A 19,261-nucleotide genomic window follows, 5' to 3' on the forward strand; every position below is an offset into this window, starting at 1 on the left:
TTGACATGCATATTTAAACGTGTCACTGTGTATATATTCTATATATTTCATTGTGTGTATGTTGCATTTTTACATGTTTTACTCATGTTTCTTTTTTGTCTACCTCTTATCTTCAGGATAGTTTTTATCTGGTTGATGGTACAAAAAAAGGAAAAGAAATCATATAAATATAAATAAGACCTCCACCATCTAAATTTTGATGCCAGAAGCTGAATCATCAATAAAGCACCAGACTTGTTTCTTTCAATGTTTGTGTCACAGTTGATGAGAAAAAATGACATCATTCATCTACAACATCACACCTCTGATTTTTTACTCTGGATGTGTTTATATAAACTTTGGCTCAGCAGCAGAGTTATGATCGTCATGGTGATGAGCTGGAAATGTAAACAGTGTTTAAAGGAGCGGCTACAAAGCAGAAGTCGGAATTTCCCGCCCGAGATAAATCTGACGAGTCACAACAGAATTCACATGGTTTACATGAGTTACAGTAGATGAGATTAATAATCCATCACAAATTCATGTCCTGCAGCTGAATCTTTACTTAAAGGGGCAGTGAGTGATTATGGAGAAAATTTTATTTACTCTTTATTCTTGTAAATTACTTTTACATTTTACATCTGAAATTCTAAAAGTGTACAGTAAGCGTAATTGTTGATACTGTGCAAATCTGACAGTTTTAATCTATGACAAACCCAAAAGCCTTGAAATCAAAAAGACAAATACAATCACAACATATAAAGACATAGTTTAAAATAAATTCACATTTATGACGTTTCCCTGAGCAGCTCTAACCTCAATACATATATTTGGTTAAGTAAAGATGAGTTCAAACATGTATACATATATACATATATATATATATATATATTGTTCCCACGTGTCTCTGTTGTTGCTGCCGTTCGTCTTCTGTTGTGTTCCAGGACGAAGGCAAAACACGACCAGTTCATTCAGTCTGCAAACACAACGACGTTCAGACCTCGAGGAAACAGACGGTGCAGTAGCTCCACACTGAGGGATCAATATCTGCTTCCAGCGCACACACTACACACACACATCACTACACTACACACACACATCACAACACTAGACAATACTACACAACACACACTGGCTCTCATCCACTCCAGAACAATGGAGGTCTTGACTGGGACCTGACCTCTCGACCTCTTGACCCCCCCCATGCAGAGACAAATAAACACAGAGAAGGGGGGGCGGGAATCAACACTGTGTTTAATTCTCCATCTGAATCAGTTATATTTAATTCTTTTCAATTTCACTTCCCTGTTTTATGGATAAACATGTTTTTCACCTGATTCTCCCACAGACGTCATACTTCTGTATAACTGCGCCCCCGTGTGGCCATTCTCCAACATTACTGCACCTGGAAGTTTAACATGTACATGAACAAAACTCTTCCATCTGCCACACATGAGCACTATTAACTGCAATTTTATGAATTTGAGCGAATGTGAGCAGTTATTGTGACATTTCACCTCTATATACACAGCTTCATATCTGTGAGTGATCAGTTAAAAACACATATTTTATAATCTATAGAGCCTTTAGGAGTGAACAGAAGGCCTGTGTGTGTCCTGGTGTGGGAATCACTCAGCTGCGGTGAAATCACATTACACAGCTGAACGTCGTGTGACGGCCGGCGGCAGCACATGCTCACACTTCCTCAAGTTTATTCAAAGTGGGAAGCGCGTGCAGATGGTCGCCATTGACAGAGGCAAGGTGGTGGAGGTGGTGATGGAGGGAGGGAAAGGGGGTTGGAGGGTGGAGGGACGACGACGCTGGGATCAATTCAATTTGGTGTCCAGAAGATGGATGGATTCCTCCCCAAAGACCCAGAGTTTATGAGTTTAGGAGGCTTTTTGGTAAATAGAGGAGGAAAAATGGAAGCGTGTAAAAATGAAGACGAAGAGGGAAGAGACGGTGTTTATTAGACCACACGCATACATGCAGAGAGGAAGAGGAAGCGGAAGAGGAGGAGGGAGAAGAGGAAGAGATGGATGTGAGTTTACAGCCTGATGAGATTCTGTGTTACAACAGCTGAGACACTTTGCAGATGGAACGACGGAATGAAACAAACTTCCTGTAAATGTTCAGCTCATGTTTAAGAAAAAGAAGAAAAACAACAACTGTATTTGAAGCAATTTAACCAAAATAAGAGAAACTGATTGAAGATGAATTTGCAAATTTGGATCAATATAAACCATCAGTCGTTTCCCATCGTTGAGATGAGAAAATAGATTTTATTGATCCCATTGAGATGCTCAGAAATTAACACTAACACTATTAACACTATTAACATTAAAATGACTAAAGTAGCTGAGCAACCAGATAAAACAGGGGCCCAGAGCCTCAGTTGCCCGGAAGCATCTTCGCCTCTGATTGACAGTTTGTGGTATTTTTGATTAATTTGCACATTTGAGTCATAATATAATCCATTAAAGTTCAATAGAAAGTGAAATGATAAAAGGCCTGAAGGCAGATTTTGCCTCAGCAGGGGGGCCAAAGCTCAGTTTGGCCCCGGGACCCCTCAGGGCCGTCCCTGCAAACAGTGTGAGGGTGAAAAATTAAGTGCAACAAATGAAAGTGTTTGCATTATTAATAATTGGTTCTAAATATTTTTAATTTAAATGGGAATATTAAAGGGGAAGTTGAAAATAGGAAATAACAGTCAGTGGATTAAATTGGATATAATTCTTCTTTAATGTCTTCATGATTCAGTGTGTGTGTGTGTGTGTGTGTGTGTGTGTGTGTGTGTGTGTGTGTGGGACGTGACACACTCATTGACTGACTCGTCCACAACAAAAGGTCCAACAATTGGATTTTTAAAGATCTTAACCAGATTGAAAGCCAGTGAATGTCGCCGCCTCTAACCGAGCAGAATGGTCCGTGTGATTGGTCCGTGTGCTGCGGCCTGATGCGAGCACACGCACACACACACACACACACACATATACACACACACCTCCTGACAGGCCGCCGGTGCAGATGGTCGGAGCGTGAGTCTGAATGAGAGGGGGACCATCCGCGGCTGCTGACGCATTGTTGGGGGGACGTTGCCTTCAATGCAGCACTTAATGAGAACAGACTGACTCTTTCTCCTCCTCCTCCTCCTCCTCCTCCTCTGATTCTCCACTCGTCCGCTCCTCTGCCCATTTCCATCTGTTTGGAGACAAAGGGCCACGAGCCAGCTCGAGCCCCGGGACCCTGCTGGTGAAGGAGGCAGGGATAATACGGCCCATCCCGGGGGCCGCATTTCAACACATGGACCGGGCTTTGTACTCTGCACGAGCACCCTTCATCCACACTCACAGGGGCGTGCACGCCGGCTCCTCCACGTGCACACACCTCAATGAGAGAGGAGGGAAGGGGTAGAAGGAGTGTTGACGGGGGGACTTCTGGCCTTGGATGTGGAGACCTGGCGACGAGGAGGATAAAGGAGAGGACGAAGAAATGAGGCAGCACAAAAAGGCCCAAATGTTGTCGGTAGTACTGTGAACATATGGCTACTTGTCAGACTCTCTCCCCCCTGTGCAACTCACACAGAGCAAGGAGCCCTCAGAGTGAAATGGGTGTGTGTGTACCTGAATGATGATGAGGAAGAGGAGGAGGATGTCCAAACGCTGATAATGGCTGCTGTATAATCCCCTGCCGTCTGCACACACCTCCTGACATATGGTCACTCTGAGGCCTCCACGTTACATAAGCCCATCGTGCAGAGAGAGTGGTACTTTAACACACACACACACACACGCGCACACACACACACACACTGTGGAGAGTGAAGTGAAGAGGACTGATGCTGCCGAAGCTTTTGGGATGACGAGCACAGACGTGCAGATGGACGCCTCCGCTCAATAAGCTGCAGCAGAAGTCTGTCGCCTCACCAGAGTCGCCTGTTTTGTGTTCGGAAGACGGCAATCTGTTGATGCAACACATTTGCCCTTTCTTTTTTTTCTTTTCTTTCTTTCTTTCTTTTATTTGTAAAAGCTTTGATGGAGCAGTCGGAAAATATTGGACCAGTGTTGTCCAATAAACAGAAATCAGATGATTCGTCAAACATGTGATGTTTTGTGGGAAATTACCCATGAATCCACGGGACTTTATGAATGAATGAATCTAGAGGAGAGAAACAAGCAGAGTTGCAACAACTAATCGATTACAAAACTATTTTGACAATCGATTAATCTGTTGCAGTTTTAATATTTCCTGGTTTCTTTGCTCGTCTGTGACAGTGAACTGAACATCTCTGGTTTGTGGACAAAACAAAACGTCATCTTAGAGTTTGGGAGACACGATCGTCATTTTTCACCCTTTTACAAACCAAACAACTTATCGATTTATCGAGAAAACAATCAACGGTTTAACTGGCAATGTAGTTGCAGCCCTGACAACGAGAACCAGAGTTTGTCAGGGCTGCACGATGTACGATGGGTTTTTAGTAGCGATGGACGTAGACTCCGAGCATGTATTCTGTGTACTGACCAGCAGAGGGCGACTCTACGAGAACATGACTCTACTACTCACTTGATTTAAAACATCAGTAAATCATCGTCATCAAAGGAGGACACAACGGAAGTGAGCAGTAGTGACGAGATGGCGGCACGTATCCACTGTCACCTTCAAAATGAACGAGCACGGACCAAGTTCTCACTAAGAGAAGCCGAAACAGAACACGGTCTGAGGAACCTGACCTGGGGCCAGCTCCGAAACCAACTCTTCAGGCCAGAGAACCAGAACTGAGCCTGTTCCCTGTTGGCGGAAAACACCAAGATGGCGTCGGTCCAACTGACGAATAGTTCGACACTTGGTGTGTCGGAGAGTTTGGGCTGAAAGCAGCTGTTTGTCAGAAGTTGTTGGGTGAACTGTTGAGGTATAAGTCCGTTTAAAAGCTGAGGTTCTTCTCCAAAAGCAATTTCACTTTGTGAAATACCAGTCATATGTGCAGCTGAAGGTGAGGGCCGACCGTCAGGCGGACGACTGATGGACGGACGGACGGACAGGAACAACACGAGGCCCTTGAACTGAAGGGAAAAGAACATTTCCTGTTACCTTCGCACAAAACGACTTGAGAGCAGAAGTGCGTCTCCACTAACACCTCGGCTGCAGCTGCTGCCCAAAGACTCACGGCTTCACGGTTTTATTTATCATGATGTGTTTGCCATCGTGCTTCCTGTTGCTCGAGTGGAGCAGCTTATAACTACCGACGTTCCAGGCTAAAGGGTTCGATTCCCGCTGGGGCCAAACGTGCAGGTCGGTTCATCATCATGATGATGTAATGCAGCCTGGATAACAAGCTTCCACACGTCCCGCACTGGGAGAAGGAGGAGGAGGCGTATTCATATAAATCACAAATTAATATAAATATTTGGATCTTTTTTTCTTTTTTTTTGCTCATACCATTCGGTGATATTACATGTCGGCGCTCGCTCATGAATTTCCATCTCTCACCGTCGTTGCTCAGTGCCGGTTTCCCACGGGAGGAGCCAGACGGACAGTAATGTGGTTGTCTTGGCTCGTCTGGAGTAACACCTGCCCCCTCTCTGGGGAGGCCGGGGGCACACATGTAGCCCACCACTGCCTTTAGCTGCTGACCACACTGTGTGTGTGTGTGAAAGACAGAGAGAGAGAGAGAGAGAGAGAGGGGTGAGAGGGGGGGGGGGGTTCTTTATCTTCCTGGGTTTGCACTCATTTCATCTTGCACTGTGTAGACCTGTGTGTGTGTGTGTGTGTGTGTGTGTGTGTGTAAGAGAGAGGGGGGGGGGGTGGCTTTCTTTATCCTCCTGGGTTTGTATTCATTTCATCTTGCACTGTGTAGAACTGTGCGTGTGCGTGTGTGCCAGAGACAACAAGAAAGAGAGAGAGAGTGCATGGGTTTGTGCTTAATTTCATCTAGATGTGTTTACAGTAGGCTAATGTGTGTGTGTGTGTGTGTGTGTGTGTGAACCCTCTGTAAACCAACACGTGCGCCGAGTTGCTGATTTGCATGTTGCACTTACATGACCCTGCACGTGCGTGAGTGTGCGCGCGCGTCTACGTGAGCGTGAACCTGACGTCATCCTGTGCCGTCATCCCTCTCTGTGCATGTTTCTGTTGGGCCCTTTTTTATTTTTCAGAACAGGAAATAAAAGGCAATGTTCATAACTTTTTTCACAATTATTTTCGGTTTTTATTAAAAAAAACAAAAACACCAGAAAATATGAAAAGTTTGTCCATTAGAAACCAGCTGTCACGTGACACCTCTACTACAAAAGATCTGCATAAAGCGACGAAGCTACACGAACCCTGAAGAGACACGAAATCTTTGGATAGAGGATATGTTCACTATAAAATTACATGTTCAATCCATAACACAAATACATAAATAAATAAACCATAACATCAAAAACATTGACTATAATAAATTAAAAATTTCGAAATTATTATTATTATTATTATTATTGGGGGGTTTTTGGTCACAGCAAAATATGAGGTTTGACCCTGAACCTTTGACACAATATTTTGTCAATGACACAATTTAGTTTAAATTGAATTATATTTTTCAGTTTATTATAATTCATTTATTTCTTTAGCAGCCAAATTATTCCTCCCACGAGCAAAACCTCTTGACATGTGGGAAACAAACATGAATGGGTCCATTGATCCCATCGCTGAAGTGCTTATCGTTTTTTGTTTGTTTGTCTGTTTGTTTTGCTATTGATAAACAAAAGACGTTAAATAAATACATAATAAACAACATGAATAAATCAATGATAATAATGACAAACATTAAAATCGATAAATGACGCTATGGATCAACAGAAAGTGCCATTTTTTTTTCTCCAAGAGTAGAAACACCATCACTTTCCAAATTCAGTTTCACAGCCTAAAATATAGAAGCAACAAACAAACAAACAATATACATTTATACAAAATAATCATAATCATAATAATAAGCCTATGACATCAACATAAATAAATCAGCCTTAATTATTAACATTAAATAAATAAATAATTCCATACACTTTAAAAGAAAAATTGATTAAGGTCACAATTTTATATGTCATAAGTGGCACTTACGCATTTTTTTTTCCTTGACGGAAAAACATCTTCTATTCTAAATCTAAAGCAGCTACATCCGGTCACTTCCCTCAGGAAACTGTTGCTTTTTATTTCACCTGGCGTTGAAACGGTGTCTCGCCTTTTTTAAAATATATATATGAATTCGTGATTAATATCATTTCAAGTGGGGAAATAATCGATCAAATTTTTTTAAAAGTTTCTGTGAAAACCTTGATCCAGTCACTTCCGGGGCAGGAAACTTTCTTCCAGCTGGAGTTTGGGGGCGAAATGTTCTTTCTTCTCTTTATTGCATCGAGCAGCGAGTTGAGGCTTTTATTTTGAAGAAGAGGGAGAAAAAAAAGTTTGCACCATCAAGTTTGCAGGAGGCAAAGCTCCGGTGTCCGGGAGGAGAGATGGTTCTTTAAAAATCATTTCACAGATTTGAATTTGTTTCTGGTTGGATGAAAGCTCAAAGCATGACGGCAGCTGCTGCAGGTCACACAAATGTTTTTTCTCATCTTCAGTGATTGAAATGCACATTGAGTTTTTTTTTTGTTTTGTTGAATTTTTGTAGTTTTTAAAAGGCTCCGGACTCTGTTTTCATGTGGGGTTTAAAACAAAAGCGACACAAACTCTGGACATGTGCATGTTTGTGCCAAACCAAAGTGACGCGCAGCAGCAGCGTGCGCAAAATCTACCCAAACCAAACCGGACCGGACGGCACCGGACGGGACGGAGCGAAGCGCTCTGCCTCCCCGGGCTGGGGTCGAGGGGAAGGGGCGGGGGGCCCCCCTCACACATCCAGCACGTGGTTCAGGTAGGAGATGTAGCATATCGCCAGTCTGAGGATCTCGATCTTGGACAGTTTCTTGTCGGGCGGTAACGTGGGCAGCAGCTTCCGCAGCTCCGCGAAGGCCACGTTGAACGCCTCCACCCGGATGCGCTCCCTGGTGGCGTGGGCCGAGCGGTACTTGGCCGTGGCCCTCCGCCGCCGCCGCTTCTCCTCCCTGCTCAGCGGCTGGTCGGACCTGCACTTGGCGCGCTCCTCTCCCTCCGCCGGCTCGTCCGAGCCGCAGCCGGCCGACCGGAGGCCGTCGAGCATCGTCTCCGGGTCGGACTGGGTCCAGGAGAGCTCCGCCTCCGTCTGGTCCGGACTCAGCATCATTTTGACTCGCCGCTGTTTGTGTCGAAGCTGCTGCAACAGAACCAACATCACATTAAATATTGATTCTTGATAAATCAGCTGATTAAGAAAATTAAATTGATCAGTTTTCAGTGTTTTCTTCCAGCCCGAGGCCCCAGGAGGAGAAGCCCCTCAGCAGGGACCCCCCATACATCCATACATCCAACTGCGGGACGGATCTCCCTCCATTGCATAATAACATTAAACTACATGAATAATTAATGACTTGAAAATTCAAGGAATTGTTAATTTATCAAAAGCCTGAGGCCTTCAAAGGAACACCAGGGAGAAAAATCACATTTTCTATAAAGTGTCATATTTGAAAAGCCATTTTTTTTCTTTTTTAAAATAGATATATATATATAAATGTAAAGAAAAAAATCGAATCTGTGGTGATTTTTTTAGTTTTTGAGTGAATTAACATAATGAGAAGTGGCCATCTGTCACAGTGATGAACACATCTGTCACTTGACAGCACGAGGCTCACGACCACAGAATAACGTTGACGTCTGGACGTGAAATCACAGGAGCTGCTTATTCTTTTCTTTTTTTTAAAGGTTAAGAAGGACATTGAAATTATTGGCGCTGGATTGAAATTACAAAATTAAAAGTAGCTAGAAAACATGACTTTGTGCTGATGTGATTTGTATATATTTCCCCCACTCACCTGGACAAAGAGTTGAGCTGCTGCTTGTTTCTTGACAGGAACTTGAAGCGGAGCCTCAACTCCACATTAACTCATATTCCACCGACCAGAGAAGCATCAGATGAAACCTTCAGTCTCAGGGGAACGAAGAAAATAAAAATGCTTTCAAGAAAAGAAAAGAAAATGAAAAAGAAAAAAAGAAAAGAAAGTGGAGGTTTGAGTTTTTTTCAGCCTGGAGCTTGAAGCACGAGTCGGGGTCAAATGTCAAGCAGGGAAATGTCTGCAAATCACAGTGATCAGGTGATCAGCCGATTAAAAAAAAAAAGAATCAGTTAATAATAATATTGATGATGACGATGAGGATGATGATGTGAGCGGGGATGAGATCGCAGCCTCCGCTCTGATCCTCAGACAATGGACGAGGTGATGAAAGTGGATCCGGGGCTTCTCGTCCATCCGCGCGCGGACGATGGAGATGAAGCGGCGCGATAAGCGAGTGTCTCCCGTGTCAGGACGCGGCGGATCGGGGGCGCAGCTCGGAGGTAATCCCGCGTCCTCACCCTCCAGTCTGTGAGAGATAAGATCCAAACGATGCCGACTAATAAAGGCTCACTTCAGGGACGGAGGGAGCGGAATATATTTGAGGAATGGTATTGTCTAACGCCGCCTCCTCCCTCTCTCCTTCCCTCCCTCCCTCCCTCACCTCCGCCCCCCGCCCCCCACCCCCCTCCCCTCGAGCGCTCCCTCTCCCGTGGGAGTGATGCGGGCAAAGGGGAAGAAGAGATGTGCAAGATAAAGGATGGAGAGAGAAAGAAGCGCTCGTGTTAAAGGTGAAGAGAAAACACATCACACCCCGAGATAAGATAAGGGATTAGATGAGGGATTATTTCAGCAGAAACACTTTAATCTGCCTGTTTGCATCAGTTGACCTTTTGTAAACAAACAAAAGAGCAGAAAGAAAATCATGTGCTGAGATTTAAATTTTTCCATATTTGATTCCTTCAATTTGCTGATGTTGTCATTGTTTTCCTCCTCCAGTGGCTTTAACCTTTCATTTCTTCATGACACACACACACCTGAGTCTGCTTGATTTTAATCTCAGCAAAGGTTATAATGGAATGATGATAATAATTATAATAATAATAACATCAAAGGGAGCAGATGTCGTGTGGAAGATAAACAGATGAACCTTTTCTTTCTTTTTGCTCTTTGAAATAGAAAAAAGTGACAAAATCTTCAAATTTTTTGTTAACCCTCGTTTTAGAATCTGATTTATTGTTTTCTATTTCATCTCCATGTGACTTTGAGGCCTGATGAGAATCTGGACAGAGTTTAATATAAATTTGTTTTTTGTTTTTAGAATAAAAGAAGCATTATTGGTTTAAAAGTATCAGTTAAATACTCTGATACTGATCTGTGATCTAAGTTCTTATACTGAGTTTTTTTGTTCCTCTGAACCTGATGTTGAGCTCATTTGGCCTCAAAAAATTAGAAATTAGGAATAAAAGTGGAAAAAGCTGCTTCCAACTTATTCCACGTGACGTTTCAGTCGGAATATCACCTTTCCTCAGGCTCTCGGAAACGAAATATTCATAATATCCACATCCATAATAATGCATTGATATTTTTCTTTAGAAAAATCTAGTCCAGACTTTTCTTGATGCAGTTGAAAGAAGTTTGAACAGCAGGAAAAGAGACAAGACAAAAATCAAAGAATAAAAAAAAGATTCAGGCTCAAATGAAACATTAACTGCAGATGAAACTTCAGTTCTATGGGCTGGTGTTTGTTTCCTGTCCTTACATGTGGCATGTTGACATGACCCTGCACTGAAGTTTCCCTCCTCTCCCTCCTCCCATCATGCATCTGTGTGGCCGGTGGAGGCACCAGTGTGGGGTCAGGGGGCCACGGATCCAGAGGAGGGGCAGTGGCCATAAGTGTGTGGACTAGCTGCGCCTAACGAGCTGATTAAAGCGATAAGGGGAAGCACGGTTGACTCGTCGTGGCCCGAAGCCACAACGGAGAGAAGAACTACAGAGGCAGGGTGAGCTAGAGAGAGTGTGTGTGTGTGTGTGTGTGTGTGTGTGTGAGAGAGAGAGAGAGAGAGTGTGTGTGTGTGTGTGTGTGTGTGTGTGTGTGAGAGAGAGAGAGAGAGAGTCTGTGTGTGTGTGTGTGTGTGTGCACGTGTGTGAGATGACGGACAGCTCGCCCTGGGCTCCGGCCGAGTCCGTGCAGAGTGTGTGTGTGTGTGTGACACAGTGAGATTCACAGTGGGGTGTATCAGAGACATGTCAGGACCAGGAGACAGAGGTTTCCTGACAGCTGGAGCCCACAGACACACACACACAGACACACAGACACACACACACACACACACACACACACACACACACACACACCCTAATTGCTCTGCAGACGGGGAGGTGGCGTGGCACAGACCCCTCCTCAGTCTGTAAAAGGCCCTGGGCCAAAGACATGAAGGACCCCTCCAAGGCTGTTTTGTTTGTGCCTGCTGCAATTACATCCCACAGCTGATGTAGCGAATCTGGAGACGCGGAGGCAAACACAGCCGGACGCCGCGGTCGCCACGGTCACCAGAGGATAGTGCGGTCGCCACGGCCACCATAGGACGGAGACCTCATCCAGAAAGATGACGTTGGGTTTAGTCACGGCGATGCTGGTTCAAGTCTCGTCCCGGGATGTTTTGGTCTTAATGCTCCTGATCTCACACTGACTCATATTCCTGATCATCTCATTGTCATGTCAACCTAGACTTGACCTTCACATTTCAAAGAAAACAAATCAGCGCAGCAAACCAAGAAGAAACACAAATAAAAGCTTCATGACCATAAAAATGTCCAGATCCTCTGAGTGAATCCAATTATTTTCCTCAAGATTATGATGGACAACAGAAACAAAATGCAGTCTATTACACACACACACACACACACACACACACACACACAGGCTTGGTGAATGCAGCCGCTGCTAACCAGTTAACAGCTAACTGCTAACTGCTCACAGATTTGAGCGATTAACTCCCTTATTTAAAAAACCAAACAAGCCATTGAAATAAATAGATCCAACTTTTTACCAGGCAAATTAAAAGCCTAATTTTAGTTGTTTTATTGTGATGACATATTCCTGTTGAAGGATTAAAAGGTATTCCTTCAAAGGGAGCAGCTCAGGAGCAGGAGTTTACTCTGGGTTGAAACGGCCTCTTACTGTGTTTCCTGTAATCGCTGCGACCGAGCAGCAAGGAAGCAGATCACTGATTTATGGTTATGATTATTCTGATACCACCGATCCAGCTGAGGCCTAATATCGCAGAGTTTCACAGGAAATAAGATGCAAATTTGAAACATGATTTTTTCTTTTCTCTTTTTTTTTTTTACAACTTAGATTCCAGGCTAAAGAAGAAGAAAAGAAGACAAAAGTAAAGGTGATAAAAGTGGTTAAAATATGAATTTGTTTTTTGAGGAGGTGGGTCTGACTTAAAAGAAGCTGTTGAAGTGTTGTCGTCTGTGATGGAGTTATTTCTCTCATCAGCCGGAGCTCAGACGACCCTGTAGCTGTCTGCTGCCACAGAGGAACACCTCGAACTCCTGTGACATATTCCCACCTGTCACCTGTCACCTATCACACACACACACAGGGTTGGGAACGTTCCCGGCGAGCGGTGGGATGGAGCTGTGAAATGGGAAGGATTAGTCACTTTGTCAGGAGATGTACGAGGCTTCTCCCGGGTGGACGTCGAGCCACGGGGGGGAATCAGAGAGAGGGAGAGAGGAAGCTGGAGGTCTGATGGAGGAAGGGCGGACGAGCAGGAGACGAGTGGAAGTGAGCGAGAATGAAGACAAAGTGGCGAGAAGATGGACATTTGTTCAGACACAAAAAGGAGCTGGTGGAAGTCGTGGCGACTGATCATTTAGCCCCAGAAGCTGAAACTCCGACAGTGATGACAACTGGACTTTTCTCACATTTGAATCTGTGACAGAGTGAAGCATTCTGGGAAGAGTGTGTGAACGCCAACTCGTCCGTGTGTTCTATTCGTTCTTTTATTCCAGGGTAGTGAAATAGGCAGTGGCCTGGACCCTGGCCTGTGTGTGTGTGTGTGTGGTGGGGGGTTTGGTTCAGGCCTGAACAGGAGGTGTGGGATCCAGAAAGCCGGGGGTCCCATGTGAGAATGTAGCCGTCGTCAGCGGTGCTGTGGCAGGCCTCGGCACCATCTGTGCTCCCAGCAGGACGCCCGGCGCCTTCGCCGCCACCCAGACACATATGGACACACAAAGGTGCTCACTTTCCCTCTCTCACACACACACACACACACACACACACACACACACACACACACACACACACACACACACCGGGAGCAGGAGGAAACACACTTGGGACCCGAGCGGTGAGATGATGGGAATGATGATGAGTTTGTTGATCGGGGCGACGGCGTCTCCTTGATGATGCTGAAATGAGTGCGATGACTTCAGAGAGCGAGCGGAGGAAACGTTAGTCAGCAAACAGCCCAGCTGAGATCTGACAGTCACCGTTGTTACTGTGAAAACACTGAACGTTTTCTCTATTCTTTGGGATTAATAAGAAGAAATTTGCAGAAACACAAAGTCTTACTCTCTCTTAATAGCCACAAAATGGGAAAAACCTGTTTTTTACACGAGCAACTAAGATAAAAGGGACATTTCAACATTTAAGGAAATGAGTGTTAAGAATCTAATAATGACTCATGGTTGAGTTTGTTGTTAGGCAACGGGAGCGAAGTAGGAAGTCATGTGATAATGTTTAAAAACAAAAATCAAATGCTTATTGTTGGATCCACCATTAAAAAAGTGTGGTACCTATGCTGACATATAGGGGGCGCCATTTCTATTACTTTATACACATGTAAAGCTACCGCCAGCAGCTGGCTAACTGAGCTTCGCATAAAGAATGAAAACAATGTGAAACTATTAGCTTGACTAGCAGTTTTAACAGGGGTGTTGATGGATGGATTCCCTTCAGTCGCTTGCGTGGCAATAATTTAATTCGAGCGAAATGTTCATGTGACGCCAGTTAGCGTCGAGATTCTCCCAGTCGCTGACGTCTGCATCTGAAAGAGAACAGTTCTACACGTTTGTTCGTACTGACCGTCTCTAACTCGCCGGTTTCTCTTCCTTCATTTCTCCCAACAGCAACATTCCAAGTCTTTTCCACCGTGTTCAGCACCAGACCTACATTTCCTCCCTCACATCGTCCTCCTGCCGCTGACCCTCCCATCTCTGAAGCTGCACCTGCCTCATTTACTCTGCTGCTGAGTTACCTTCAGCTGCCTCACACCTCCATCTATCCTGCACCTCATCCCCTTTGGCCCGCTGCCCCCCCCCCCCCCCCCTTTGGCCCCCCAGCCTCCCCCTAGTGGCCCCTATCCCTGCATCCAGGGCCTCCAGCTGGCTGATGAGTTCATTAGGCCCAGAGCGCTGCCAAGGAGAGCGTGGCGCTGTTTGGGCCAAACCGGGAGGCCATGAGGGGGCCCCTGGTGGCCATTGGGCGCAGGCCATGGCCATTGGAGGTGGGACAGGAAAGTCCCAGAATGTCCCACATGTCGACATTCGGGCTCTGGTCCACTCTTGGAGCGGGAGACTATTATATTGTACATTAGCAATCTGGTTCGGGGCTTGTTCCTCCCTGAAACTTCAGAGCGCGAGGCGCCGCGGTTCGAAGGGATCCACATAAACAATGAGGGAAACAGATTTCTAATAATCCCCACAGGTCGCAGTGACATCTGGCCTCACACTTGAGCGTTGGCTCAATTAATTCGGAAAACACAAAACAAAAAGCGCCGGGGGCAAAGATCTGGGGGACTTAACAAGCTGCTTTGTATGTGTGTCTATCAGTGTGTGTGTGTGTGTGTGTGTGTGTGTGTTTGTGTGTGTGTGTGTGTGTGTATTGATTGTGGCATTTGATCAAGTCGACTGTGGCGCGTTTCTGTGTGAATTTAGTTCAAATTAGTCAAGGTGAGCAGCTGCTCGACAGAGAAAACGCTCCCTCTGTAATCTCACGATACCTGCAGCTTCAGCGTGTCTCCTCGTTCCCTCCAGTCGTACCTTTTTTCCCTCCTCCGTCCTCCGTCCTCTGCCCCCTTCCTCTCGGTGGCGGGTCAGCTGGGGTCGGGGCCTCGGTGGCTGGGCTCAGGTGGAGCCTCAGCTGGGCAGGTTGGGGGGAGGAGAGGGGAGAGAGGAGAGAGGAGGATGATGATTCTGTTCCACAGGCAAACCAGGCGGGAGTCGGTCAGAAAAAGGAAACAAACTCGTGCATTCACGCAAGTAAAAAAAAAAAGAAAAAGACAACAGCTTTGTTCCTCACCCCTCTTTTCCAACCTCCCCCCATCTTCTCTCCTTCTCTCTCACTCGTTCTCTCCTGGGAGCGGCCTGGCCGGGCTCGGCCTGAACGCCATCTGCTGCATAATGTAACGGGATGGAACTCCAAATCCTTCATTTCCACTCACTGCCTGTCATCTGTGTGTGTGTGTGTGTGTGTGTGTGTGTGTGTGTGTGCGTGTGTGTGTGCGTGTGTCCACTCATACAGTTTCATATGCTCACATACAGTGAAAGGGTGTGAATGTTTGAGCGCCTGTGAGATCTCATTTTACGGTTGTGGTGACATTAGTTCGTCCAGTGACGATGATGACGATGAAGATGGGTTTGATGAAATGAAAAGGTTATGCCAAACACGTGTGTGTGTGTGTGTGTGTGTGTGTGTGTGTGTGTTTTGTAATGCGCTCGTCCAGTCATTTCCACGCCGTCCTCCACGTGCTCCTCCACAGACGCAACATCACGTCTCCACTGAGTTTTTGATCAGACGATTAATGAAACGGTCTTTGGACGTAAAACTCTTGGGGAACATTAGAGCCACGTCGGGCTCGGCGTGGGCTCGGCGTGGGCTCGGCGTGGGCTCGGCGTGGGCTCGGCGTGGGCTCGGCGTGGAGCTCAGCGTGGAGCTCAGCGTGGAGCTCAGCGTGGCGCCGGGCCAGCGAGGTCGAAAATTAGCTTTTTGTTTACAAGTTAACAAACAACAGTGCACACACACAGAGTTGTGTTTAAGGGCCCCCACCCCTCTCTGCAACGCCGGTAACCCGGAGGTGCACGGAGTCGTCCCTCCACGTCCCTGAGGGGCCACCGTGAATTGGGGGGCCATCTGTTTTCTGGTAATAAGCTTTCTCTCCATTCACCCTTTCTCTCTCTCTTTCCCCTCCTCTTCCTCTTCTTCCTCTTCTCTGTATTACATGTTTCTACTTCAGATTTATTCTCTCCGTCTTCCTCTCCACACTAAAAAAGACGCAGACAGACAGAGAGAGAGTCCACATTGCTTCTGGACACAAACAACTGGCCTGGATGTTGAAATATCGCAGTGTGACCCTTGACCCCTGACCAGATATCCATGGCTGTTGACATAAAGTAAACGTGACACATCCCTCCGCACATAAACCCGCTCACCCCCTCCAGCTGCTGGGCCAAAGTCTGCGTTACATTTCTTCTCTTTGTTGCATCAAGAGCTGCTTTCACAAGTCTGGACGTTTTACTGACATCTTCCAGAGGTGAGAGCGCAAATGTGGCTCTGGACATTTTCCCCTTTGTAAAATTTCTGGAAAATGATAGAGGGGGTTGTGTGGGAATTACAGCAGGAAAACCTATCTATCTATCCATCCATCTATGTAACTTTACGGGGACAACAATATTCCAATATTAACACGATCAACACAATAGTCTGAATAAGACCCGAGTAAGGTCATACTGGGAATAAGATATAATCGGATTATGACGTGGAGTATTCTGATTTTAGTTGGTTTATGTAAATATTTAAACGTCTTAATCGCATCATAACATCCTGTCGGAGTTATTTTTTAGGCATTCTGCTGAATAAAGAATAAAGTAAATAGTTGGATTATCATAGTCCATGTCAACTGCTTCACAATTAGCCTGACAAGCTAACAGGCTAATATTCAAACTCACCTCCCTCCCTCATCCTGCTCCGGCAAGTTGCTGGCGACCGACGCTTGAATGTCAAAGTTTGGAATTCGGAGAAACATCCAAACATTAAAGGGGACTGGAATCAGGATAGTTGCCATGGCGACGGTGCGATGTGGCGGGAGCGGCTCTCCAGTCTGAATAGAGCGCTGTCCAAGGTCCTGTCTCAAAAGTGCTTTCACAAGTTCCCCTCGCACAGTGTCAGTGTGTGATGAGGACCAAATGTTGAAAGAGAAAAGGTGTGTGTGCATCTGTGTGCCGGCTCCTGCACGGACGAACCGATTCAACCCACACAACACAACACAACACAACACACAGCTACGAGTCATTGCAGGCCGCGCACGACAACATCAATATGTCATCTGATATTGTTTATTATCCAGGCCGCTGCATTATCCCAGTTATGCCTTTCTATGGCAGCTTTCGATGCCGCCGAGCGTTATATCATGATTATGAGCGGGATGGGCGCGGGGATGCTGCCTGCATCTCATTGAGGGAAGAATGAAGTGGATCAATATACCGGAGGAGGCTGATGTGTAAGAGTGTGTGTGGTTTTACTCACACTGCGGGGACACACAGCTGTTTACACAGTCACATCATGGGGACGAAAAGAATAATACCAATCGTTACGCTTAAAGATGAAGGTTTTTTTGTTAAGGACGATGAGAGTAGGTGTCCAGGAAATGAGTGTATGTGTGTGTGGAGATTCAAACACGGGCTGTTTCTGCAGTGTGTACATGCACAAAGTGGAGTCATTATGTCCACAGCTACATTCAGGTGCAGAGACGACATAAACGCTCAGCACGTTAGCCTGCGACCGCTTCCTTCTGCCCCTCGCACAAACTTGGTGAAGCCACATCTCTGTCGGCGACGCAGCAGGACGGCGTCGCTCAGATTTACAAGCCGCGTGCGACAGCAGCCTGTTCGGGGCGCGTTCTGCCCGAGACGCCCCGAGAACACATCTGTCGTCTCGTTCAGAGAGAAGCAAACAAGCTGTCAGGCTTTTCTGGGTTCTGAGATTGAAAAATCGGAGGCCTCCTAATCGCTGAGGTGCTCTGTTGGTTTCTGTCATGTCGGAGGGATATTTTTATTACCTCTGTGCACACACACACACACACACACACGCCAGTGTTACCTCACAGTTACACTAATTTAATGCACCATTCCCCTCTATTAATCTCACATTCTGTCCACATTTTTATTGTTGCTTTAAATGAAGGGGCTGCCACATGCTCCACTCCAAACAAAAGGGAGGTTAGATTTATTCTTCATCTGGGGCAGTGTGCTGTGGGTGGAGGAGGGTTGTGTGTGTGTGTGTGTGTGTTTGGGGGGGGGGGGTTCATGCATGGGCATAACCCGGCCCCTAAAGGAAGGCCCCCGCTGCCAGCTGCCAGCCATAATTAAGCAGCCCTGCCGTGTCTATCACTGATTATGTTTGACCTGGCTAATAAGGCGAGTGTGTGCCACCTACGTGTGGCAGGGGAGCGCCGCGGCCTCCGTCACAGCCCCCGTTGTCCGCTGTTGGACAAGATTATCAATTTGATTTATTGTTGATGACAATTAAAAAAGGTGTGTGTTGCTCCAACAGTTGCGGCGACGCATGATAAGTTGGTGAGGATGTAGTCCTCGGTTGCAGCTCCAGCCTTCATAACACATTTTTATCACTGTTCGACATTAAAAGCCAACAGATGATCCATCGCCTGAAATCACCAACATGCGACTGTTTGCATCATAGGCAATAATTATGCTAAGAAACGTTTACCTCTACTCAGTTCTGCTAAATGTCAATCCCAGGGAGGGATATCCTTCAGTGAGTGCACCCGCCTGCATGTACGGCAACATTGCGGCAATCAGTGTAAATTAATAATAAGTGAATCAAAGTGCTTAATTTAATGGAGGCTATGAAAGATTAATACCTGACATTATCCAGACTGCTGTGCGGTGAGGGGAACCACCCATGCCCGAGGTAAAAACCAATCACAGTTCTATGAATATGACATTAGAACACATTGATGTGATGTGTTACAGCGACGTCGGCTCCAGTCTCCACTTCAGAAAGTCTGGACAGAAAGTGTGACTGGTCTATTTCTGTCTCTCATCCCTCCCTCCCCTCCTCCTCCTCCTCCTCCTCCTCCTCGCTGGGTCCAGAGGCGAGAGATCAGTTCAGGGTGGAGAGGAGCTGGTGTTCGGCCTGAGGGGCCCTCGGACACAGATTCTGTCATTGTTCCACAGCTGCCACTCCGCCCCTCCCTCCCTCGCCGCCTTCCCTCTGTGGCCATCCTCACCTTCAGGCCGTCCCCTGCTACCCCGCCTCCCTAATGAAGAGTGACACGCGTCCGGAGGATCTGATCTAGTCT

General features: G+C 46.1%; 1 protein-coding gene and 1 long non-coding RNA gene across 3 annotated transcripts; both read right to left on the reverse strand.

Moving 5' to 3' along the window:
* Positions 1 to 2,741: 2,741 nt before the first annotated feature.
* On the reverse strand, positions 2,742 to 4,189 carry LOC124850481. The gene is made up of 2 exons (XR_007031333.1): positions 3,603 to 4,189; positions 2,742 to 3,436 (listed from the first exon to the last, which is right to left on the reverse strand). It is a non-coding gene; the product is annotated as an uncharacterized LOC124850481 (long non-coding RNA).
* Positions 4,190 to 5,714: 1,525 nt separating this feature from the next.
* LOC118315824 (helix-loop-helix protein 2-like) lies at positions 5,715 to 9,541 on the reverse strand. Of its 2 annotated transcripts, none has more exons than XM_035643423.2 (2): positions 8,910 to 9,541; positions 5,715 to 8,254 (listed from the first exon to the last, which is right to left on the reverse strand). In XM_035643423.2, exon 2 carries the CDS (start codon positions 8,222 to 8,224, stop codon positions 7,853 to 7,855), a length of 372 nt encoding a protein of 123 aa, XP_035499316.1. In that variant the 5' UTR covers positions 8,225 to 8,254; positions 8,910 to 9,541; the 3' UTR covers positions 5,715 to 7,852. The 2 variants fall into 2 exon arrangements, with proteins under 2 accessions (XP_035499316.1, XP_035499307.1); XM_035643414.2 differs by having other exon boundaries at positions 5,715 to 8,251; positions 8,910 to 9,540.
* Positions 9,542 to 19,261: the final 9,720 nt, after the last annotated feature.

Source organism: Scophthalmus maximus, chromosome 1, assembly GCF_022379125.1.
Source record: "Scophthalmus maximus strain ysfricsl-2021 chromosome 1, ASM2237912v1, whole genome shotgun sequence".
In the NCBI taxonomy this organism is placed as follows: Eukaryota; Metazoa; Chordata; class Actinopteri; order Pleuronectiformes; family Scophthalmidae; genus Scophthalmus; species Scophthalmus maximus.